This window comes from Mus pahari, chromosome 14, assembly GCF_900095145.1.
Source record: "Mus pahari chromosome 14, PAHARI_EIJ_v1.1, whole genome shotgun sequence".
Lineage (NCBI taxonomy): Eukaryota > Metazoa > Chordata > Mammalia > Rodentia > Muridae > Mus > Mus pahari.
In genome coordinates, this window is record NC_034603.1 from 14834731 (window position 1) to 14859467 (window position 24737).

General features: G+C 44.5%; 2 protein-coding genes across 6 annotated transcripts in view; one reads left to right on the forward strand and one right to left on the reverse strand.

Moving 5' to 3' along the window:
* Itk (IL2 inducible T cell kinase) overlaps positions 1-1897 on the reverse strand; it is a 65098-nt gene extending 63201 nt beyond the window's left edge. For 4 of the 5 annotated variants that reach the window (XM_021212050.1, XM_021212048.1, XM_021212049.1 and 1 more), the window contains exon 1: positions 1655-1897. In XM_021212050.1, coding sequence (XP_021067709.1) covers positions 1655-1792 — 138 coding nt within the window. In that variant the 5' untranslated portion in view covers positions 1793-1897. The remainder of the gene's footprint in view (positions 1-1654) is intronic. The other variant, XM_021212047.1, reaches the window with a different exon arrangement.
* A 15567-nt stretch (positions 1898-17464) lies between these two features.
* On the forward strand, positions 17465-20477 carry Fam71b (family with sequence similarity 71 member B). The gene is made up of 2 exons (XM_021214095.1): positions 17465-18088; positions 19260-20477. Exons 1-2 carry the CDS (start codon positions 17465-17467, stop codon positions 20475-20477), a joined length of 1842 nt encoding a protein of 613 aa, XP_021069754.1.
* The last annotated feature ends 4260 nt before the right edge of the window (positions 20478-24737 follow it).

Here is a 24737-nt window from a genome sequence, read left to right on the forward strand (position 1 = left end):
TAGAAAGTTGTAATAAGGCTCCAATCAAGAACAGAATGTGCCCGCTCCTCAGAATCGTAAGTAAAGGCTGCATAATAAGAAATACAATGAGCTTCTAATAATTATACTAAAAAGAGAAATAGACTTGGGACAAATTTGTGTTCAACGAAAAACATTTAGGTCCAAGGATACAACCACAGGTATGAACTATGATAAGCCAGGGCCATGTAAAAGCTTTGAACTTGTGACAAGCATATAGAATGAAACACTCCTTTGAACTAAAATTATCAACATCCTTCTGTAACTTCAATTTTGTGTAACATTTTATCTCTGAGGTAATTTTCTCAGAAGAGAAATTTTTGTCTGAGAAGGTATAAAAAAGCCAGAGGAAGGCTTGGGGGGGGGGGGGGCTCTGCCTATCCATCCAACTATCCAAATGTATATGTCTGTTTGTCTATATGTACATCTGTAGGTCTATGTGTGTATGTAAGCATGCATAAATGCTTGTGGAGTGTATGAGACAGGTGATTGGGCCCAACAAAAATGTGAACGTGTTAACGTGCAAATAAGAATGTGAATGAAAGTGTAAATATGTTTGTGAATGTATATGTGTCTGTGCATATTTGCCTGTGTAAAGCATCTTGATTCTTTTCCTTTCCTTTCTCTCTGGTTCACAGAGTTAACCAGCCCAGTCAGAGAGGTTTCTGGCTGCCTGGACAGAGAAGGGTGTGACATCAATAATCCTTTACCTCATCATCCTGCCGTTAGCAACAAGTGTCACTAGATCCAGAGGCCTGGAGCTTCTGGCCTCAGAGTAACTTAAAGTCAAGATAGACCTAGGCCATTTTAAAAAGAAGCCCTACTCTCTCAAAAGACCAAGTCTTGGCCCAGCCAATGTTCTTGGCCCTTGGCTGCCTCAGAGAGGATTTAGCCCGGGGCTAAGCTCCCAGCACCACCCAGAGCTCCTGTCACACGGTATTATTAATACACACTCGCTTGCTTTTGTTGTTATGAAGATGTCATTAGACACCTCCAGCTGAGCCGCCGCACTCTAGCGGGATCCCTGGTCTGCAGGCAGAAACTCCGTGTTCCACACCCCTAGTCTCCTGAGATGTTTTGCCATGAAGAGGGTTGTTCCTTCCAACTTTAGAATGTTACTTTAATGGAAGTAGAACCCCATGGCCTCAGGGCAGCGATGACCACTGAGACAAGGAGAGTTCAAGTCGTGAAAACCTTACATAGGACCTCCCCTTCACATTCTAAGAACCAGTTCTTTTGTAAAACGGGGAAGTTGAGCTAGGTTGACTCTTATGTCTTAATAAGCAATAGTTAATATTTTACTGTCCTACAGACTGTAAATGCCACATATACTTCACTTTCACATAAATTTCAAGTTCTATCCACAGCATTCACCACATAAGCAATTTCTATGCTTAAAATTTAACATATGAGAAATGGATGAAGGTTCATCCTACAGATTTTAGAACTGAAATAGCCAAATCTAACTGACACTGGAGTCTCAGAATTCTCCACATTTGTTCCGATCTCTAACTCTGCTCTGTGGCTTCCAAACACACTGTGCCTGTATCCCAGGTGTTCAAGTTTATCCCAGGAATGAGCCCAGTCCAAACACAGAACAGTAAATAAACAAAGCACAAAGGAAGTGTTCGCATACCCCGTGGCGGTCCTCGAAGTATGCCAGGCTGGTTTTCGTTAAGACAAAGAAACGAACTTTAAAATTCGAGGGAGAAGTCCTTCTCTTCTGTTGGGACTTCTTGATTAGCTGTTCTTCCAGGAGGATGAAGTTGTTCATGGTCCAGTTCTGAAAAGTGATGCGCCTCGGGCATCACCCCTCAGTGCCACTGAAGGAGAGGAACAGTGGAGACTGAGACAGGATGCAGTTGATCTTTAGAGAGTCGTTCAAAGGCAACTTGCCTCTAACCTTATCTTTTCTATCAGCATCAGCCAGCCTCACCGCTGAGCTCCCTCCTCTGATGTCAAAGGCCATGACCACATCCTTTCAAAATTCACCAAGCTGGGAGGCACATGCGTACCCTTAGCTATATGGTTTGAAAAGGAGGTTTGAAGAAACCTAGAATTATAAGAGGAGTTCACTTATAATTCTTCTAGCTCCTGGTTTAGCCCTGGCAACAGTTAAGTCACATAGACAAGGGACTAAGAACAGGGGTCCAGAGGTCAATGGAGCTCAGCTGGTAAGTTTCCCATTGCTATTATCATGGACTGCCACAGGCTTAGTGGCTCAAAGAGCATACAATTCTCTAGTTTAGAAGTCTGAAATGTGTCCAGTTGAGTGAAAGTCATGGTGACTGTGGGATTGTGCTCCTTTCTTGTAGCTCTCTAGGGGATACTGCCTCTGGGACCATCCTACTTACTGAGGGACACCCTGGTGGCCTCTGTCTTGACTCTTATTCTCTATCTTCAAACCCCCAAACTGCAGGTCGAACCCTGCTTGCTCCGTATTGCCAGAACCTCTTCCTTCTACCTCTGCTCCATTTAAGGATCCTGAGAACCACACTGGGCCCTTCTCGCAGTGGTCATCTGGGACAGGCTCCCTACTTTAAGGTCAGCAGATGGGCGCTATAACTCCATTTGGAATGTAAATTCCCCTTTATCACAGTCACAGGTTGTAGGGATTAGGGCGTGCAGAGGTCTGCACAGGGCTGTTTATTCTACCTATGGGTTTGAATTCCATCTCTACTACCTACCACCTGTCCAGTGGCTTGGAACATCAGTTCCTTCATCTATGAAAGGAAGCCATGGGGGTCTTGTATGAGGCACGGCAGGGGCCCCTTTTGACACCTTTGGTCTGCCTGGCTTCCAGGTGTCCTGTAGGCCTGTGTATACTACTTCACAGATGCCGTGTCCTGTGTCTGAACGCACTCTCTTGTCTCTTTCTTTTCTGCTGAACACCTAAGAGATACTGCTAGCTGCGGCTGACATGCAACTTTCTCTGGGAAGCCTTTCAGACGTTCCCACATGGAATCCTCTCTCCATTTTCCTCTGCCATAAGGACTCTAATTAGGAGGCAGGGCACACAGACAGACAGCAAGCTACCTCCTTGTAAGGGTTCTTTGTGAATTTAAGCTCATCTGCCCTGTGGACAATGCACAGGGTCTGACCTTTGAGTCAGGACAACAACGTTATGGTGTAGAACTTACGTGAGGGTCACTGTGACCAGGAAGTTAATAACCAAGAAGTCCCAGGGCAAGCAGAGGCAGCTCAGCAGAGAGGAACAGAGGATGATACAAAGGGAGGGAGGCAGTACAACTTTCCCGTGTAGTTTTAGATGTAAATTGCTAATTGCAGCCTCCTTTCACATCATACATTGGATGCTGCTGAACAATGAAGGCAAAAAGAGGCAGGGAGGGAAGGAGGAAAAGAGGAAAGGGGAGGGGAGGGGAGAGAAGGGGAGGGGAGGGGAGGGGAGGAGAGATAAACTTAGATTTTAAGATGGGAAAATATGTACCAAAGAGGTAAACTTTTAAAAATACAGTTTGTAGCAAAAATTACTAATTTCCTTCTCTTTCCTTTCTCTAGAGTTACTGCCTGAAGATTATCTGGACATCTGGGCAGCCTGCATAAAGACGACATCATTTTTAGTCTTTTCTGTAACTTGGTATAGCCATGCAACTCTTCTCTGAACAAGAGAATATGGCAGAAATGGAAGCACCCTGGTGGGACGTGATGCTGTGCATCTGTAATCTCAGCTTTCAGGAGGCTGTCTCAAGAAAAGCAGGGGGTTCCTTAAAGGGCATCTTCCGATCTCCTCCATTTCCTACTATGGACTAGGGTGTCGACTTGACAGTTGGAGCTGGAAGAACTATTTTATACTACATACCGTGGAGGTTACACATGAGAGCAATGGATTCCTGATAGGAGGAGTCTGGGGCTGTGATGACCACAGATCTGGTCATTCACGTTAGCAGTGAAGTGCCTCTTCCACACTCCCGCTCAGACAAGAGGCTGAGAAGCAGAGGGTCATTTCTTTTAACATAAAAAGAAACACGCTATTAATATTTTCTAGGACCCTCTTATTTTAGTTTCTGTTACTGGTAGTACACCCAACTCTAATATCATGTAGTCTCCTATACTACCTTCTCAGCTATAATGTAAATTACTTTGGAAAGGATAGGTTTATGCCATATTGATTCAGGTGCAATGACTGACAGACTTTATATGGTACTTTCACTAGGGAAAGCAGAATATGAGGTGCCACTGTCCTTCATTCGCAAAGTCTCCGTGTAGTACAATAAACAATAATTTTATTTTCTACAACATAGAGCCCTGCAAACCACTTACAGGGACTATTCTATGTCCACTCTTAAATGTATTGCTAGAACCTCCAATACTTTCTCTGTCATGTTGAGTTGAGTAATCTCTTTATTTTTATTTTGGTTTTAAAAGTTTAGTTTACAGGACACAAATTCCAAAAGCTCATACTGGTGCCTGTAACCAGCACGAGGTTACATGGTGATACCCTGCCTGAATGAAAAGCAAACAACAAGGCGGAGGAAGCTGGGGAGATGCTGCAGTGGTTAAGAGCACTTGCTTTATAACACGGGGACTGGAGTTCAGGTCCTAGCATCCACAGAAGAAGCCAGGCCTGGTCTCCTGCATGGCACACTTTGAAGGGTAGAGACAGGTAGATAGATTCCTACAGCTAGACAGCTGCCAGCTTAGATGAGAAACAGAGAGAGCCCTTGCAGACAGTGAAGAACACAGAGGATGACAGAAGACACCTGAAGCTTCCATCTGACCCGTGAATGGGTCCACCTGTACATGTGGCCATATACCACATACATACACATATACCACACGCAGGGGAAAAAAAACAATAAAAGATCAATAACTAAAATCCCAACAATACAAAAGAACTCCGATTAGCCAAGGATAGAACAGTTTTGAGCACCAAAAATAAATGTGTGATGAGTTAGTTGAAAAGAAAACTGAAAACAGCCCGTCTCAGTGACTACTTTCAGAGGGCGGTGAATAGCCAACTTAATATTCTGGAGACTGAAAACAAAAATAAACTAGGTTCTTCTGTTTCTCATGAAGGAGTACACTTCAGTTTAGTCATCGACTATTTAATAATTTTAAGTGAAGCAGGAAAGACTACTGCACAATCTGAATGTGGCTGATGCCCCTAGTGACAGTTAAACTCGCTGTGCCACAGGTCAGTAGGGAAATGTACAATCAGTAAGAAGTGACCACACAGTGACAGGCTGAACATCTGCACACGACAGACACAAGCAGATGCTACGTGGCTTCTGCTGTAATTTGCTAGGAAGCAAGCAAGCCACCCACACAGATGCCTTGTCGAGAGAGAACAGAGTCACGTATGACTCTGGTCAGAGGTTTAGATCTAAATCTGACCTGCCAGGAAGCTCAAGAGATGAACATGGAAGAGAACAGGAAAAGACGTAATTGGGTAAGTCCAGAATACACCGAATGCTAAGGACAAAAGAACCAGGATCCCCATCAAATAAAGTGGGTGGGAATCTGTTGATGAGAAAAAGACCTTAGGAGATGGTTCCGATATGGGAAGACTTGGAATTCAGAGCCACACAAATGAACTGTGTAAAGGTATTATGAGCCATCTTGGGGAACGTAAACACTGACTGGGTAGGGGATGAAATCTAGGGAACTGTTACTACATCTTAAGGCATGCTACTGACACTATTGCTGCACGTTTTATAGGTGTGCACTAAATGACACAATAATCCAGTGCTGAGATCTGCTTTGTTAGAATGCAGTAGAGGCCAGGGAGGAGACCTAGGAAATGATGCTCCTGAACTGACAACTGCTGTGACCAGGTGATGAACGCTGGGGTTTGTTACTGTAGTCCACACGCTGGCATCTATAATGAACACTGCAGAGCAGCAGACCAGTTCCTGGTTAGAGTTGCCCATCCAAACTCTGAAGCACAGGGCTGGAGAAGTGGCTCAGCAGCAAACGGCATACACTACCACTCTCGGATCAAGAGGATCTGGTCTGGTTTCTAGGATCCAGGAGAGGTGGTTCACAACTCTAACTCCAAGGCATCAGACCCTCTCCTAGACTCCATGCACACCTGCAACCACATTCACATATCCACATAAATATAGCCCCAACACACACACACACACACACACACACACACACACACACACACACACGGCAATAAAAAGGAACTCTGGGCACCTATCCTATGGACTGCTGGTCTTGCTTTGCCATATGACACACACCGATTCTCCCACTGGTTCTCCCTCTTCCTCCCTGAGGTACCAGCTGCAGTTCTGCTGCTCAGGTTCAGGCTCAGGAAAGAGGGGAGGAGGAGGAGGAGGAGGAGGAGGAGGAGGAGGAGGAGGAGGAGGAGGAGGAAGAGGAAGAGGAAGAGGAGGAGGAGGGGCAAAGGCACAGAACTGAATATGATGACACTGGTGACCGGGGCTGGCACCCTTGAGGTGTGATGCAGATACACAAACTTTCTTTGTGGAAAACTCTAGTTCCAAGTTTTGCTGTTTTTAAGATTTTCCTGCTGAGTGTCCTTCATTGGTCCCATTCCTTCTTGTTCATTGACTTTTACTTTTAAGTCTCTTCCCACGATTCCAGATTCCAGCACTCCTGCCCTGCCCCTGCTGATGAGCCACAGGTCCCAAGGACATCTGTTCTCTCTGTTGTCAAATAAACAGCTGTCCATAAGCTTTTGCCATTGTCTTACTGGGACTTAAAGACCCTTGTTACATTTCCAAGGCCCAATCAAACTGCCTTTAAAGTCCCTGTTACCTGGCTTCAGGGAAATACAAGAATTCAGGACTCTTTTGTCTGACTAATGGTAAGAAAACATTTACAGTACCCCAAGTCCCCTGATTCTTTAAGCCTTGGTTTCTGAAGTCTGGGGGTGGAAGTGGTAAACATTTACCAGAAGAACTGGTTTTGCCTCTTCTGTGTCTTAGTGGATGAAACAGCACCCATACTTTGGAATACAGAAATATTTCACTCCTTTAATTATACTTTTTATGAGCCTTTGGAGCCTGAGATGAATTGAGAAAGCCGTACTTAAAGAGAGAGAAAGAGAGAGAGCGCGCACGCAAAACAAAACAATTCAACTTAATTGTGTGTGGCCCAGGTACATCCAGCTTGCCATTCCTTGGTTCTGTGCTGACTCCTGCCTACCAGAGCTGCTCTCCCTGGTGTGAAGACGGTTGTTATGAGAACAGTCTGACATTTTACTGTGCGACCTGGATTTTCCCCTAATACTTCCAGAAAGCATCTCAGAAAGACAAAGTGGAAAAAGGTGTCCATTAGCAGATGATGGGCTAAGCAATATGAATATATAATACACACACACACACACACACACACACATTAGGATTTTTATTTAGCACTGGAGAAAAATGACACTTACAGGGAAATTGATGGAACTGGAAATCACCATGTTAAAAAAAAACAAAAAACAAGTCAGATTCAGAAAGACAAATGGCACAGGTTTTTGGGGTTTTTTTTTTCCTCATAAGTGGATCCTAGAGTTAAGTGGGGGAGGGGGGAAGAAGAGGTCTTGAAGGAGGGGGGGATGAACACATGTGACAGGAGGGCAGAAGGTGGCTACTTGGGGAGGTGGCAAAAGGGACAGTGCAGCAGGGGGTATGGGAGGGTGGGAGAAAGGGGGGAATAAGAACAGGGCAGATGGAAATGTCAGTGGAGACCGTTACTTTGTACATTATGTTGGAAAGCTAATTTTTAATTAAAGAAATGAATCCCAGTGATACAAATGAGGCAGGACATTCTCTGTGGGACACTAGGTAAGGGCTAAGCATTGTTACAATACTCTTAACATCATTGCTGGTGTTAATCATATGCCCTTGGAGTTCTCATTGTAACTCCTCTACATTTTTCTTCATCTCCTTTTCCTTTGTCTCCAACATCCCTAAGCGTTGGCATTCATCTGCATTCACTTTATCATATAGCAACTTAACTTCTTATTTTACAACTGTTGCTCTTTCTCTAGCTGCCTGGAGCTAAAGGACTATTAGTTAAATACCCACCTGGTCCACCCTGATGCCAGCATCAGCTGTTCTGAAACCACAGGTGCCACATGGACACCACCCTGCCACACAGGGCTGCTTGTTCTGGTTCTTGGCGCTGTACCATGTTCAATTTGTACCATGGTTTGTTTTATTTTGATTGTTTATGTGTTTATGTGTTCATTTATTTACTTTTGCTATATCCCAAGCCTTGGTGAATACTAGATGGTTCTTAACCCTTTCCACCCAGGCCAGGGAGGGAAAGCTCTGACCACAGTGGCCTAGTGCTGCAGCTGTTTCAAAGGGGATGGTGCTGTGATTGTTGCCAACACAAGCCTTCATCTGCATGGGAAACTTGCTGTAGTTGGTGCAAACACCCATCTTTAGCTAGATAAGTAAGCTCCTAAGCTCACTTGGAGAGTGGACTGGTAAGTACTGCTGTGCCCCACCCCTCAAGCCCCAGGAGCTCTCCCTGCTGTTGCCACACTAGGTTCCCCCCCCCCCCCCCCGCAATGGATTCTTTGCAGTGGCCTTTCTTAACCACTTCTAGAGGACTGCCCTGAGCTGAGCTAGTAAGGGGAAGAGAGAAGCTGTTGGCGGTGGAACAGCAATGGCTTCCTGGCTGAGTTGTGGAACTGACAAGTCCCGCAGCTGAAGAAGGGGCAGAGTCACAAGACCTGATGGACAGCAGCAGCAGTGTGAAGGAGCAGGAGTAGCTGCCTCCCAGGCGTTGGTAACTGTGACAAGGACCATAGCCATATGAAGGGGCTGACCATTTGAGAGACCTTCCAGGGCAGGAGGAAGAGGGACCGACGGAGCATGAGCTGGGCAGAGAGCCGAGGCTGACAATGGGCAATGGGCCAGAGAAGAGAGACTCCAGACTCTAGTTACTGGAAGAACTCCAGGGACCTCTCACCCCTTAAGGTCAGTATCTTGCATATAGCAGGCCTGTAAACTGTAATACTGGTCACTTCTAAGAGCTGTGGAATCCTGACTTCCAAGGCATAGACAAGAACTGTGCGGTCTGAAGAACTAAGGCTCCGATTCCCAGAGCTCTGTGTGGGAGCTGTAACAGTAGAGTATGTCACCAGCCACTGCTCCTACCTGCCCGCTGCTGTCGAATGCCAAGGGATTCAAAAGCTGCTGAAGGTCTGATCAAGTGCTTCTCCCTCACTACCCCGGATTTCTACCTGGGTAGAGCAAAAGGACCTTATCCGCTTGGTTCTGTAACACCAGTGAGTCATTAGCATAGCTTGGGGAGGGTGCTTATATTGGGAACAAGCAAAAGAAAATTATTCTGAATACCATCATTTTGTTTTCAGACTCCATTTAATCATAGGGAGAAACTAATTTCAAGGTCCCAGGCCCTAGGGGAGCTGGGGACTTCCCAATAGGTGAAAAGTTTCTATTATAAGGAAACAGTTGTCTGAGTCCAGACTTCTCAAAGACAACTTTTCCATCTTGCTGGCACGATCAAACTAAGTTCCCAGGCTCAGGAAACACCTCCAATCCTGATGGATGGAAACTCCTTTGCTCAATTCCTTATGTCAAAAAAGATTGGGGGGGGGGGGAGGAGCAGGCATGGTNATTCTGAATGTAGATCTGAGGAAGCAAAGTTAGGTGCTAATGGAATACAAATAAAATCTTTAACAGTATTTTTTTTTAAAAAAAATCTTCTGCCTTGCCGGGCAGTGCTGGTGCATGCCTTTAATCCCAGCACTTGGGAGGCAGAGGCAGGTGGATTTCCAAGTTCAAGGCCAGCCTGGTCTACAGAGTGAGTTTCAGGACAGTCAAAAAAAAAAAAAAAAAAAAAAAAAAAAAAAAAAAAAAAAAAAAAAGATTGTGACACTGCTACAGTTTACCCAGATCCCTTCTCTTCAATGGCTTCATCCTTCAAATACACTGTACAACCTCCCTTCAGCTTCCAAGGCTGTTCTGTGGCCCTGATCCATCAGCAGTGGCTTGATTACAATGAATTTTTGTTGTCTGGATTGATCTGGTGTTTGAGTTGTGTTGTATTTGAGTGGACTCCACAATCATATAGACCATGGTCAATACAGCCAAGGCAACGGGATTTGGTTATGAAATTCTAAGTCTTCCTGGATTAGAGATGCCATAGAAGTCAGTTCTATCCAGCTGTCTGCGTTGAGTGTGGGGAGGGGGTAATTCTCTAAAGAACACCAGAATGCACGTGCTCACTTGCATGCGTGCATACATACATACATACACACACACACACACACACACACACACACTCACGTACGTACATCAATGTCACAAAATTTACATAGCACATTTCTAACAAGTGGAACCTGAATGATAGATATATCTTTTTAACTTACATAAAGCAAAATAATGTTAAAATATTTAAATTTATAACTTAAAATAAAAGAATACAGTATCAGAAATTTTCTATTTGACTAGAAGTCAGTGATAAGGCATCCAGCAGATCTGATTTCCATCCCCAGGCATACATCAGGCAGCTCATGGCCATTTGTAACTCGAGCTGCAGAGGATCCAATATTCTCTTCCAGCCTCCACGGGCATTCATACACACATGGCATATTTTCATATAGGGATACACATATATGCATAGGATAAAGAAGAAGAGGAGAAGAAGAGGATAGGAGAACAAAGAAGAAGGAGGGGGAAAAAAAGGAGGAGGAGGAGGAGGAAGAGGAGGAGGAGGAAGAGGAGGGGAGAAGGGGGAGGAAGAAGTGGAAAAGGAGAAGATTCAGCAAAAATGAGAAGTTATTGTTAGTGATAGCTGAAATGACCAGGAAGCTTAGAACTAAGGAGTTTTTTTAAAAAAAAATATTTATTTTATTCTATTTTCTGAGACAGGGCCTTAGTATATAATCCTGGCTGTTCTGGAACTTGCTATGTTGACAAAGCTGGAAAGTCACAGAGATGCTTCAGCTGTTGCCTCCAGAATGCTGGGATTAAAAGTGTTCTTATCATATAGATCTAACTGGAGCTGGAGAGCTAGCTTATCTATTAAGAGCAATAGCTGCTTTTCCAGAGAACCCAGGTTCAATTCCCAGTACCTACACAGTGGCTTACAACAGTCTGTAACTAGTCCCAGGAAATTCAGTATCCTCTACTGGTGTCTGAGAACATTGCATGCATGCAGTGCCTAGACATACATGGAGGTAAAACACCTATACATGTAAAATTAAAATAAAGATGGAAAACAAAATCTAAATACAAGTCTGGTTACAAAAGTGTTTCATATTTTTGATATAATCCAGTCAGCAACTGAAATGTAAACTCACTTCTAACCTCACTTTTCAGAGATAATTCAGGGACTAGTTCTAAAACTCAAGATCAGGGAGGAATTCTGGTTGAGAGGACAGCCGAGTAAGACTGAGCGGGGCAGAAGGAAGGAAGAGGAGGGAGACAGTTGGAGCATAATATTGAGCAGTACCATTCTTTTGATCAGCTGTCCTGCTGCTGTCTTGTATACCAGCTTCTTTCCTTTCAGCCCCAAGGCAAGAGCGAGCTGATTTGCATGCTGGCCCTCAGGGGAAGATTTAGGTTCCTGTGGTCTTTCCAGACTGCACAAAGGGAAAGCAGAAAGCAAGTTTGCTTCCTCAGGTCCTAGTGCCCAGGCCAAGTGCAGTTCGTCCTACGCCACCTGCCTTGCAGCACCCAACTTGAAAGTACTGTGAATTATATTTTAGGCCTGGGGATTTACCCAGTAGGCACGTATTGTGTATAGTATGGAAATCTCCCCACCTTCACATCCTGCCTAGCTCACAACATCCCCTCCCTCCTCCCAGGCTGCAGACTCATTGAAAAGGCTATATATATAGCTGCCTCTCTGCCCGGGGTTCAAAATACTAATGGGGAACAAACTCTATTGATCTGTAACCTCTTTGCACAGTAAATGTTTAGATTCTAGTTGTCTATAGCCCTGCATGTCTGTTCTCAACATGCTACATACTGTTTTTGTCTCTCTCTTTCTCTTTACCTTGCTCATATCTAAGCCCAATTTAAAACATATAGACAAGGAATTTTAGAATCATTTTTGATGGCATTCTTTCTTACAAAAAGTCAGTGTTGGTTTTAAACACCACGATGAGTATTAGATACATCTGTTCTGCTCCTCCATGACTACTCTATCATTTGTCTATTTGCCCCCTGTTTTTCTTGGGCTTTTACGAGTGTTCTGTGGCTTACAGACTCTCTGAGGATAGATCATAACCTATATGTGTACCACAAGGTTCCTTTTAAAGGAAAAGTACATTAAAAGCATGTGAAGTAGACAGTGTGCACTTACTGTATCTTATTAAACTGTTACTTAACATCCCCACTCGGAAGTGTATATTATCCCACAGAATGGATGAAAATGGTGGTATTGCATTAATTACTTAAGAATTAAGTATCACATTCTATTGCCTTTTTTAGAATAACATGATTTATTAAGAATATCATTGGTGGCCAAGGAGAAGGCTCAGCAGGTAAAAGGTGCTTGCTTGGGGACCTGGGATGTCCTCTGATGTCCACATGCATGCAACAGCATGTGTGTGCCCACATTTACTTACATGAATGCACATATACCCTGCAGACACACATGCAGACACAAAACACACACACACACATTCACACACATGGGTGGGATCAGGAAGACACACCAAGTTTAGGGTCTTCAAGTATAAGTTATTTAGTTAAGGCAAAAACATTACACCAGCAGCTGTTTTTTTTTTTTTTAATTTTAAAAATATTTTATTTTTATTTTTATTTTTTTGGACTTTTTGAGACAGGGTTTCTCTGTGTAGCCCTGGCTGCCCTGGAACTCAATCTGTAGACCAGGTTGGCCTTGAACTCAGAAATCTGCCTGCCTCTGCCTCCCAAGGACTGGGATTAAAGGTGTGTGCCACCACTGCCCGACAGCAGCTGTTATTTTGAACATATTAGTAAGATATGTCTTACATGCCAAAAAGTTGAACCAGTGAAAATATACAACCCAATTATCTGTGGCATATTTATGACTCGTATAGCCATCATACTTCAACCTTCCGTGAAGGCTATAGATTACTGATGGAAGTTTTAGTTCTGTGAAGTTTCTTAATTACCTGTAGACCTTCACTCAAGAGACACAAATGATTTCCACTGAGCAGAAATGTCAACCCCAAGGCTCATGGCTTCAGTGCACTGGAGACAATCAACCCAGTTTCTCTCTGACCTGGCAACAGTACTCTACACTCTTTTCTATAATGCTGGTGTCTTTTTCTACTTCTCACCTGAACCCGCTTCAACATCCACAATGTCCCCCCATTAGTGAATTAAATCCATTCCTATGCTTGCCTGAGAGTGAATTAAATCCATTCCTATGCTTGCCTGAGAGTGGATTAAATCCATTCCTGTGCTTGCCTGAGAGCTGTGTTTTGCACTTTCTGAAATGTGTTTTGATAACCTGCACACTCTTGGCATAGTGACAGGCACACCATGGTGGTCAACAAACGTATCACAATGTTGGCCTATCTGTTTGATTTTTCAACTCTGGAAAGAGAGAGGACATTTTTCACGCAGCTTTAAAAACCAGGGAGTTAACTTAAGTATGAACTTGGATTTTCATTCTCATGCTATGGAATTCTGTGCAAGCGTGAGGTCTGAATAAAGCTATTTCTTGTATCTATGCTTGAATCACTGTTGTTCTACAGATGCAGCTTTCCAGGTCTTGAACATTTGTGAACCACAAGTATTACTTCTTTTCATGTAGGTTCTGGGTGCACTGAGACAAAAATATTTCCACTTAGCAGGATACAAGGAGAAAGCTGAGTCCTGTAAGTTGTCCTCTGGCCTCTACACACACAATGTGGCCGACTGCACCCCCCCCACACACACACACGTACGAGTTTTTGTAAAAGATGTGTACCAGCTCGTGTATTTTTAAAATTTCAATATGAAGTTTTGCTTAAGTACTAAGCTTTGCTTAATTATTAACTCGTGTAATTGTGTGCTTTGGGAAGTAAACTTAGAAAGCCACAGGACCTTAGACATAATGATTGTAACGCACACCCAAGCATGGCTCTATCTTGAAAAGCTAGAGCTTCTACACCCATGCTGTGTATTGTCTTCTGTCCTTTTCCTATGTGATTTCCTAATTACTTGGTAAAGCCACGATCTCTGCTTCAGTATGGCTCACCCTGAAAGCCTCCTGTGGCAGGCAGCTTTACCTGGGTGGGAAGGGATGTGCCGAGGCTGCCACAGATGTGGACAGTCCCTGCTGGCAGTCTGGCAGTCCCAGGACTATCTGCCTGGTGACTTCCACTCTGACCTTGCTTCCCTGGCTACACTCCATTCCTGGCCCCAGCCTCCTCGGAGTTTCCTTCAGCGTGCCAGGCATATTCTGCTGCACGGCTGTGGTTTCTCAGGATGCCTCCAGGAAGTTCTTCCTCAAGCTTGACTCCTGCCTGGCTGTTCCTTGACCCTCTTTATGCTTTTGCTCAAAGGTCATCTCCCTCCTCCTCCTCCTCCTCCTCCTCCTCCTCCTCCTCCTCTTCTTCCCCATCCCCTTCCCTCCTCCCCCTCCTTCTCTTCCTCCTCCTCTCCCTTTACTTTCTCATCCTTCTTTTGTCTTTTATTGATGATAGATTTTACTCATGCAATATATTCTGATCATGGTCCCCCCCCCCATCAAGATCAGCCGTTTCTGTGTCTCATTAGAAAACAAATAAACATCTAAACAATGATAAAATAAGAGAAAAATGAACAGATCAGACTATGACAAAAACAACCAGACAAGGAAAAGAGCTGGGGGTGGGGTGGGGGGGAAGCCCAAGAAGTACATAGAGATGCCAAGACCCTAATATCTGTATGCTCGGAGACCCCACAAAAACCCAAAGCTGGGTCTTGCTGAGCCTTCTTCAGTTCTCCCTGGTTGCATTCCTGTCCCATATACCTATTTACCTTTCTCCACAGTTCTTATCAGCATCGGACACCCTTATCACACACTGGCTTACATTGTCTCCAAAGCTCCACAAGACCAAGTTCACGTTTCTGTTTGGTCCATTGCTGCTTTCTCAGGACAGAGTATGCTGCTAATGATGATAAATTAGGAACATTTATGTTGCATAGTGCTTATTTTTTACCTTCCACTAGTGCAACCCGATCTACTATAATTTTAATCATTGTATGATTGGGGAGTTTCATTTCTTTCATTTCTTTCATCCCCTTGTGACTTTAGTGAAGTTGTCTAATTTCTCTGAGCCTTGGTGTCACCCCACCTCCACCCCATACAACAAGATAGTTAGACCTACATTTTATAAGAATATTATGAAGAAAAATCTTTTCATAACATAAGCTGATTAGGACCATGCATGGCTCACAGTTAAACTCTCAAGAATATTACTATGATTTATCTCAGTTTTAAATTCTTTAAATTTAGTGTGTGTGTGTGTGTGTGTGTGTGTGTGTGTGTGTGTGTGTGTACACCATGATGAATGTGTGGAGGTCAGAGGGCAACTTCTGCCAGATGGTTCTCTCCTTCCATCATGTGGGTTCCTGGGATCAATCTCAGGTCACCAGGTTTAGCAACAGAAGCCTTTATCTACTGAGTTATCTGACCAGTCCTGTCTCAATCAAAAAGGAAATAATAAAAATGTTCAGTGCTAGAAATCCAACTCAGAGTTTCATAGGCAAATCTCTCATTTTATTAAGACATCTGGGGCTGGTGAGATGGCTCAGTGGGTAAGAGCACCCGACTGCTCTTCCGAAGGTGCAGAGTTCAAATCCCAGCAACCACATGGTGGCTCACAACCATCCTTAACAAGATCTGACTCCCTCTTCTGGAGTGTCTGAAGACAGCTACAGTGTACTTACATATAATAAATAAATCTTTAAAAAAAAACATGCATTTAAAAAAAAGACATCTGTGATGGACTTAGAAGAATATATACATTATAACACAAATAGTATAATATATAATGTACATTATATGAAGACAGGGTTGAATGACAGAAAGTGAACAAGGAGTGAGAAACACAAGACTTATTTCTTAGTCAATAATATCTAATATTACGGACCCCTAATCATTATCCCCTAACAAGTCACTTTGCCACTCTTTCTGGAGAAGTAACTCAATATCTTTAGGAAAAATAATTTATTTTTTTCTCTGGTAAACAACTTTACTTTTTCCATTTCCTCCCCTTATTGGTAATGAACAAAATGCTTGTTTGATGAAATCTTTGTTGCATAAATGAATGGGAGAGTTAGCTTCAGTGGACATAGGTTCATGTTTACTGAAAAGCTATGGATAGAGCACTGCACACAGAGGTGAATGTGAGGGCAGAGCATAACTCATTCTGTGACTAGAGTTTATTTCAAGATCTCTACACAGTCATCGCCAAGGGGTGGGATGGGGCTGGCTGGGTAGCTGGGTGGCAGGGTGGCTGGCTGGGTGTGGGTTGACTTCAAAGGTATTTTTCTAACTGGAGGAGGGGGATTTCAGTTTCATCACCTTCTGCCAAGTAAAGAAAGATGTATTTGCTACAGTTTCTCTGAAAAGCTATTCCAAGAACCCAAATGTCAGTGGTTGATGAGGTAGGCATCGGGGTGAGGGAGATGGCACGAAATGTGGGGAATCCTACAGTGACTCGGGCACCTCTGCTGTTCCTAGTAACACCCAAGCCCACACACTGTTGACTATCAAGCTTCTCTACGTGTGAAGAGCTGGAGTTGGACAGTCCACAGCTGGACATGGAAAAAAAAGTTCTAACCCTAGTTAACAAGACTGGCCTAGAATCCACTGCTAAATTCTAACCCCAAGCAAGAATCTGCAGCCTTGGTTTCCGGCTGTAACTTACGGCTTTGAAAAAAAATTTTCTCCAAATGGAAAAGTGACCAAAAAGAGCTGTAGAGCTACCAACTGTATTGATAAAATGCTAGCCTTGGTACATCAGAGGAACTACTGGGAGCCATTCCTTTAACAATCATGGAAAGCCTGCCTTGACTGTGCTGTTACACACTGAGGCCTTGGTGAAGGAGAATCCAGATGGGGTGCTACCACTAACAAACCCCACCCCACCACGAGGATTCTGTCCCCAGGAGGTCATTCAGGTGAAGCGAAAATGTATTTGTAGGAAGACAGTTCTGGAAAGAGCATCTGTAATAAGACTAACAATGGAACTGAAGATTCCCGACTTAGATGCTGACAACATAGAAATGGCTTATAACTTAGGCATTCCAACAGTCTGATTTTTAAACTGCCCAGCACACCCCCGTCTATACTCTGGCTGCTTGTGGTATGGCTGGGGTACGGAGGAGGGTGTTGGTCTGATTCGAGGGGTGATTGCTTAAAGGGCAGGACAAAGGGGTGTGTGCTGGTGACAGGTCACAAAGGATGGCAGAGGATAACTGTGCAGGTGTGAGGACATGTTGGCAGAAACCTTGCTGGGAGATGGGCAATTGCCTTCACTCCCTCCCTTTCTTGGGAACACGATTTGTGGCTGGCAGAAATGCCTGGGATGAAGAGACCTGTGAGCAGTGAATGTTTGCTACCTTATTACACTGCCCACAGTTACCGATCCATGGGTGTGTTCAACACCTCCATGGGAAACCTACAACGACAGCTGTACAAGGGAGGAGAGTATGATATTTTCAAGTATGCACCAATGTTTGAGAGCGACTTTATCCAGATTAGCAAAAGAGGAGAGGTGATTGATGTTCACAATCGCGTCCGAATGGTGACTGTGTGCATCGCATCTACCAGCCCAGTCCTTCCACTGCCTGACGTCATGTTGCTGGCCCGACCAGCTAAAGTCTGTGAAGAACATGCCAGACGAGCCCGATTCAACAAGGGGAAAGGTTGTAAGTCTTCAAAGATTTTAGAGCTCACCAGGCTGCTTCCTTTGAAGTTTGTCAAGATTTCCATTCATGATCACGAGAAACAGCAGCTGCGCCTGAAGCTTGCCACAGGCCGAACTTTTTACCTGCAACTGTGTCCCTCTTCTGACGCACGGGAAGACCTCTTTTGTTATTGGGAAAAGCTTGTCTATCTCCTGAGGCCACCAATGACCAATTGCATCAGTAACTCAACGCTTCCCACTGGCGACACAAGCACCGACACCAAAAGCACAGTCGTAAGTTTCTAAAGATTCAGACAGTGTGGGGAGCTTTGGGGACACCTCAGCAGGTCCCACAAAGAGGTTAGGGCTGTCTTTGGCCCAGTGGGAAATGTGTTACAATTGTTATGGAATATACGGGATATATAATATTATATATATGGAATATATTATATATTATATATTCCATATATTATATATAAGAAATATATTATACATATTATATATAATATATGGAATAATACATATATTAAATATATAATATTATATATAGTAATATATAAAATGAAGCAGACATGTATTCTCTTCTTTTGAATGCAAGTTTTCAAGATGTATTCTAGCCTGGCCTGGAACTCAACTCACTATGTAGCTGAGACTGGCATTAGATTAGCCATCTTCCTGACTTAGCCTCTCAAATGTTGAGGTTGCTGGTGCCACCACAGTTAGCCAAAATAATTTTTAATTTTGATTAACATATATTAATTACATATATATTAATATGGTATAGTGTGACATTGATACTGGTATCTAATATGTAATGATCAAATTTGGGTGATTGGTTATGTTTATCACCCCAGATATCGGTCATTTCCTTGTGATGGGAATATTCAAAATCCTGTTGTTTAGATAAATAAGATTAATGACTGTCAATCATAGACATTCATAGAATATAGGACATAGGGAGTTATCCCTCTTATCTATTAGTTATATTCTCTACATTCCTGCTCCCCAGTAATCTATTTCTGAAATCAGTTTTTTAGTGTAGAACATATTTTTGCTTCCTTCCCTTAAGCCAGGATCTACTACCCTGTACCGTGTGTGTGTGTGTGTGTGTGTGTGTGTGTTTCAATAAGCACAATCCCCATGTAAGTACATAGACAACTAGATTTAAGGCCATCAATATGTCAAGTGTATCCCCTTGAACCAACAATCCATCTGTAGAAATGTGTCCTGCAAAAACAAACACAAATGTGGAAAATACATTCTGCAACAGTGTTTCCTTTTGCCCTAGAATTGCACAGCTGAGTATAAATGGCTGTTGACTGCAGTGCAGTGGAAGGGATCTTGTCATGGGAATTCAGATATGGTTTCAGTAAGAAGTCCCTGGGTTTGAGCCCCAGAATGAGAGAGGAACTGGGCACTCTGGCCGGTCACCTCTATCTTACTGTTTCTTCTCCTCTTGGCACAGGTCTCAGAGATCCGTAGAGAAGGGGGTCAGGATTCTCAGCTTCAATCATCCCCAACTGTGTCAGAAGCCACTTCTGCTACATTTGCAGGAGGAGAGAAGACACAACCAGCTGCTGCAGTTGCTGTTACTCCAGGATCTGCCAAAGCAAGGGTGGCAGGGGTGGCAGGGGCTACAGCAGGGACAACAGAGGCAGCAGCAGGGACGGCAGGGGCAATAGCAGGGACAGCAGCAGGGACAGCAGGGGCAGCAAGGGCAGCAGGTGGCACCATGGCTGCAGCAGTAACAGCTCCCTCAGCAGGTATGACAAAAGCGGAGACAGCTACAAGTTCGACTTCAGGGGTCATAAGCATGGCAGCAACCACCAAATCTCCAGGTTCAGGCCAGGTAGCCGCAGCCATGGTAGGATCAGCTGCCAAAGATCAAGAAGGAAGTGAATCCAGCAAGGCCATGGCCCTTGTTGCAAACATCACCTTAGAAAGTGTAGACCTGGCCTTGGCAGGAGCTGCCAATTCTCTTTTGGAGCCCCCTTCTGCAGGAGGTGATGCTAGTGGCTCCCTAGACACCGGCCTGAATGTGGCATTTGCAGGCAGCATCAAGACCAAGGGGCCCGCTGAAGATAAACCTGAAGCTCCCCTCGTGTCAACCTTGCAGAGTGAAGGCTACATGTGTGAAAGGGATGGGAGCCAGAAGGTTTCCCAAACTAGCTCTGAAGCAAAGAAGGAAAAGAGAGAGAGACGAGAAAAGGACAGAGCGAGTAGCCGGAAAAGTTCCCATCACCGAAGGACCGGAACGAGTCGCCACAGTTCCAAGGACAAGGGCCGGAAAGCACCTTCCTACCGGTCTGTAGCTGGGAAAACAAGAGAGGACATAAAGGGGAAAGGGCATGGCAGCCTAAGGGGCAAGAGACGCAGCTCCTCTCACAAAAGTGAGTCCAGGACTGGTCACAAAACCAGGAAGAACCGATCACCAGCTGGCATGGGGTCTGTGAGTAAGAGAGCTACTAAGATTAAATCTTTTTTCAGGAGTTTCCTAATAAGGCCTACTACAAAAGCAGGGGACACCTCATGTGATAGAGGAGGGGTAGACATTGTGACAAAGTTGGTAGAGAAGAAGCAGGACATAGAGACCATGATGGAGAAAAGCAAGGATTTAGAGTTAAAAGATACCGTAATCTCTGAGACAATGGAGAAGATCATCCTTGAAACCAAATCCATTTAAATAAGATCCAGAGCAGGAAGCAGCCCCCCAAGACCAGGGCTCAGAGGAGCAGCAGTGAGCCAATTCCAGCTTCCGTAATGGCACTTTCAATAATAAAGGTTACATAACTCCAAAAGAATTCTGTCTTCTGTTTGCATTTCTGTGTAACACACTGTCAGTGACCTCACAATAGCTTCTGTGACATTAACTGCTCCAGTGAGGTAAGCCCTCCCACTGCAGGTCCTGACCAGCTAATGCTGATGCCCCATCTGTCTTTGATTCCCTAAGGGGAGGTCATGGGTCACTGGGGGAACTGTGTATCCATTCTCCCTTCCTTCCCAAATGGTCATTCATGAATGGGAAAAGTGAGTCTCGACCATATTTGAGGGGATACAGGGCAAGAAGATGCTGTGGTCTTACCATGCAATTGACATAGGGGAGTCTGTGATCTAACTCAATGCTTCTTAAAACTGTAGGGGCAAGTCCTAAATGTAGAATGGCAAACAGACAAACAACAATGACAACGATGATGATGATGATGATGATGATGATGATGATGACGAAGACGACGACAACGACGACGACAACAACAAAGATCTGGCAACAAAAATCAAAATGAATGAATCTGAGCTACCTTTGCAGAGCAGCCTTGACTCTGAATATACAACACACCTGTCATTGGGTATGCTGTCACAGTATTCACCAGTGAAAGATGTCTGTCTGAAACACCAGAATAAAGGTTGCTGCCAGCTAGGAGCTGCAGTGTTTTTACAACAGTTCTCTGCTCTCATTAAAAAAAAAAAAAAAAGGTTTAATTATAGAAAACAAAAACATTTGCTTTCTACCCCCCTTTAGCATATAAATATTACTGAAATGTATCCTGTGAACATGCTTGGCTTGGAAAAGTGCTGCTTGAGTTGCTGATAAGAGAGTCATAAAATATTGATAAATTCATGTTGGCTTGATATCAGGGACTAATTCCTTGTACTTTCTGAAAAAAACCCTGAACTTATTTCTGTCATTTTTGTAGTATTTACTTATTCCAAGAGTCAATCTGAGAAATGATAATTATTAAATCAAAGTATAGGTCAAGTCTGAGAAATGTTGAAGATGTTCTTTCATGAAGTATCACATGCTCAGTCAAGACTTGACTTTTTAGAGATTTGTTTTCATCATTTTAAATCATGCGTGTGTGTGCGCGCGCGCGTGTGTGTGTGTGTGTGTGTGTGTGTGTGTGCATGAGTGTGCAGTTGTCCTAGGGACTAGAGGCTAGATCCTCATGGAGCTGGAGCTTCAGACAGTTGGGAGATACCCAACGTGAGTGTTGGCGTCTAAACGTAGGTCCTCTGCATAAGCAGGACACGCTTAGTCTCTGTGCCATCTCTCCAGACCCAATATTTAATTTCTATGAAAAAAATAGCATGTATCTCATTCATATGCAAATTTGCTTTACTCTCTGATAAACAATATAATTAAATGTATTCTGAAGAACTTTTAATGGGTTCTTTGTGAATTTCACATCCTGCACCCCAGTCCTGCTCATCTCTCCCTTCTACCCTCCACTCTTGCAACCTTCTTGTCAAAATTAAATAAATAAATGTCAAAAAAACAACTCAACCAAAAAACATCTTACTGTGGAAGCTGCAGTGTGTCACAGTATGTCCCACAGTATACCCCTTTGTTCACACATCTTGACTTGCAAATGTTCATTGCAGTGAGTCATTGGTTTGGTTCGAGACCTCTGGCTTCTGCTACACTGTCCTCACCAGGACTTCTCTCAGATATCCTGTTGTTGCCCTGTGTCATAGAGATCCTGCAGCCTGGATCTGCACACGCTCCAGCAGTTCATCCATGGGGTAGATGTTGGGGCGGGCCCACTTAGAGCCCTCAGTCTGGGCCTGGGTGGTAGCTAAGCTGGGCAGCCCATTAGCTCTCCCACACCCACACTACCAGGGTGAGCTCTCCAGCACTGCTCCAGCTAGCTGACCAAGAGTGGAAGGCCAGCTCTCCTGCTCTGCCCTTGCCACCAGGGCTATGCTGCCCAGTTGGGATACAGAGCCCACTCTCTGAAGTACTGTAGCTGCTGAGGAATGGGGCCAGCTCTCCAGCCTGCTTCAGGGGTGGCAAGGGATGGGAGTGAGGAGCGGGGGTGGAGGCATCATTCCAGTGACCCCCATACTGCCATATGACTGGTGACGTGTGGGGCCAGTTCTGCCCAGCCCTCAGACAGCCCCAGGCAGCAGCAGCAGCTCAGACCAGCCATGTCCCCTTGGCCTTTGGTGATAACAAACTTTCGACTGCAGAGCTACATACATTCTGCCTCTCTTTTTCTTACATTTCTCCCCCACTTCCTTGCTCATTTTAGAGGTACCCAGGGCCTCTTCGTACTCAGCATTCCGTGACCATTTGTGGTGAGGTATATGGTATGCATGCAGGCTGAACACTCAGGCTCTTATTCTGAACACATGCTGGAGTCGTCTCAGGAGTGCTATGCCCGGCATGCCTGTACCATGTGGTACTTGATGAGGGTTGTCTTGGGCATGCTCCACTTGCCTGGGTCACATGGCATGGGTTGGGGGGTGGCTCAGGCTTGCCTGGCTTTGTGGCTCTGGGTGGGGGCTCAAAGAACTTTTTAAAAAGGTTTTAATTTCTCTTTTCTCTTGAGAATTTCCTATATGCACATAATGAAATATGACCTCTATCACCCATTTTCTCCTTCAACCCCCCCTATCTTTCCCAAGTCACCTTCTCAACTTTATTTTATTTTATTTTAATAATCTAGTAAGTTTAGTTAGTACTGCTCACATCTGCAAGGGTGTAGGGCCATCCATTGATACAAGGAATGCTCCTACCAGGTGACACACCTTCTCCAACAAGGCCACACTTCCTAATCCTTCCCAAGTAGCTCCACCAGTTTGAGACCAAGTACTCAAACATATGAGCCTTTGGGGGCCATTCCCATGCAAACTACCACATCTCTCCTGAAGCTCATGTCTCAAAGCCTATAAAAGAGCAGTCATTCTGTAACAAATGTGTAATCCTCCGAAAGCAACAATTCCCCTTCTCCAAGCAGCTCTCACTGCCAACAGCTCCTCAGCACGGAGAGCATTCACCCCACCTATGCCCCGAGTGTGTGGCATGTCCATGTTGGGAGAACCACAGCTGCTGCGGGGTTACAAATGGAATAACCACGTTAGGCCTGGAAGACAGCAGTCCATGGCCCTCGTCCCCATCCTCCAGCTCTTATGTTCGTGCCTCTTCGTACTCAGTATTCCCTGAGCATTTGTGGTAAGGTATCTGGTATCTATGACCCATGCAGGCTGAGCACTCAGGCTCTTATTCTGAATGCATTAACTAGTTGGGCACTTCTTCACTGCCTACTGCCCATGGCATGAGGAAGCTTCTCTGGTCAAGGCTGCGAGCAGCCCAGGTCTATGGGTATGAACGTAAATTATTGCAGTAAATCTCCTTCCAAATATGCCCGGCAATGAAAACACAACACAGTTAATATGATTACATGCTGTGCACCTACATTGCTAAGATCTACCACTACATTACCTTCTTCCACAGCTTATGAGATCCCTTAGAACTTGCAGTTTCTCCAGGCCATGCTCCACTTTTCTTCGTCTTCCTCCTCCTCTGCATCCTCTCCCTCTTCCATTTTCTCCTTCTCTCCTCCTCCTCCTCCTCCTCCTCCAGCTCCTCTCCCTTTTCCATTTTCTCCTTTCTTTCTCCCCCCTCACTTTCTGCCCCACCTTCCCTTTTATCTGCCCAATCAGCAGATCTCTTTTATTTTACAAATTAAGGTGGGAAGCAGGTTTACAGGAAATCACCTGAGTGCTGACTCATTCCTTGTTTGCAGCCACTCACAGGAGAACGGAATTAGCATCAAATATAATTAGCCCCAGGGCTATCCACAACAATAAATATTCATGGGTAGAAGGCTATTTGGCAGCACGACCATGTAGCCAAGTATTCGAACACATGAGCCTATGGAGGCCATTCTCATTCAAACTATCACATCTCTTCTGTGGACCAGGCCTCAAATCCAATCAAAGAGCAACCAGTCACTCACTCATAACAAATGTGTGACCCTGCAGCATTGGGTACGTCTTGCCTGGTAAGTGAGGGGCACTGGTGGAGGTGGTGGGGTCCAGCGCTGGGTGAGGCCACGGATGTGGTTTCTCTCTCAGCGGCCTGTATAGCACCTTCTGCTGCCATACAACTAGCTAGCCAGCCAGCACAGAGGAAAATTCTCAGTCAGTTTGAGAATGTTTTTTC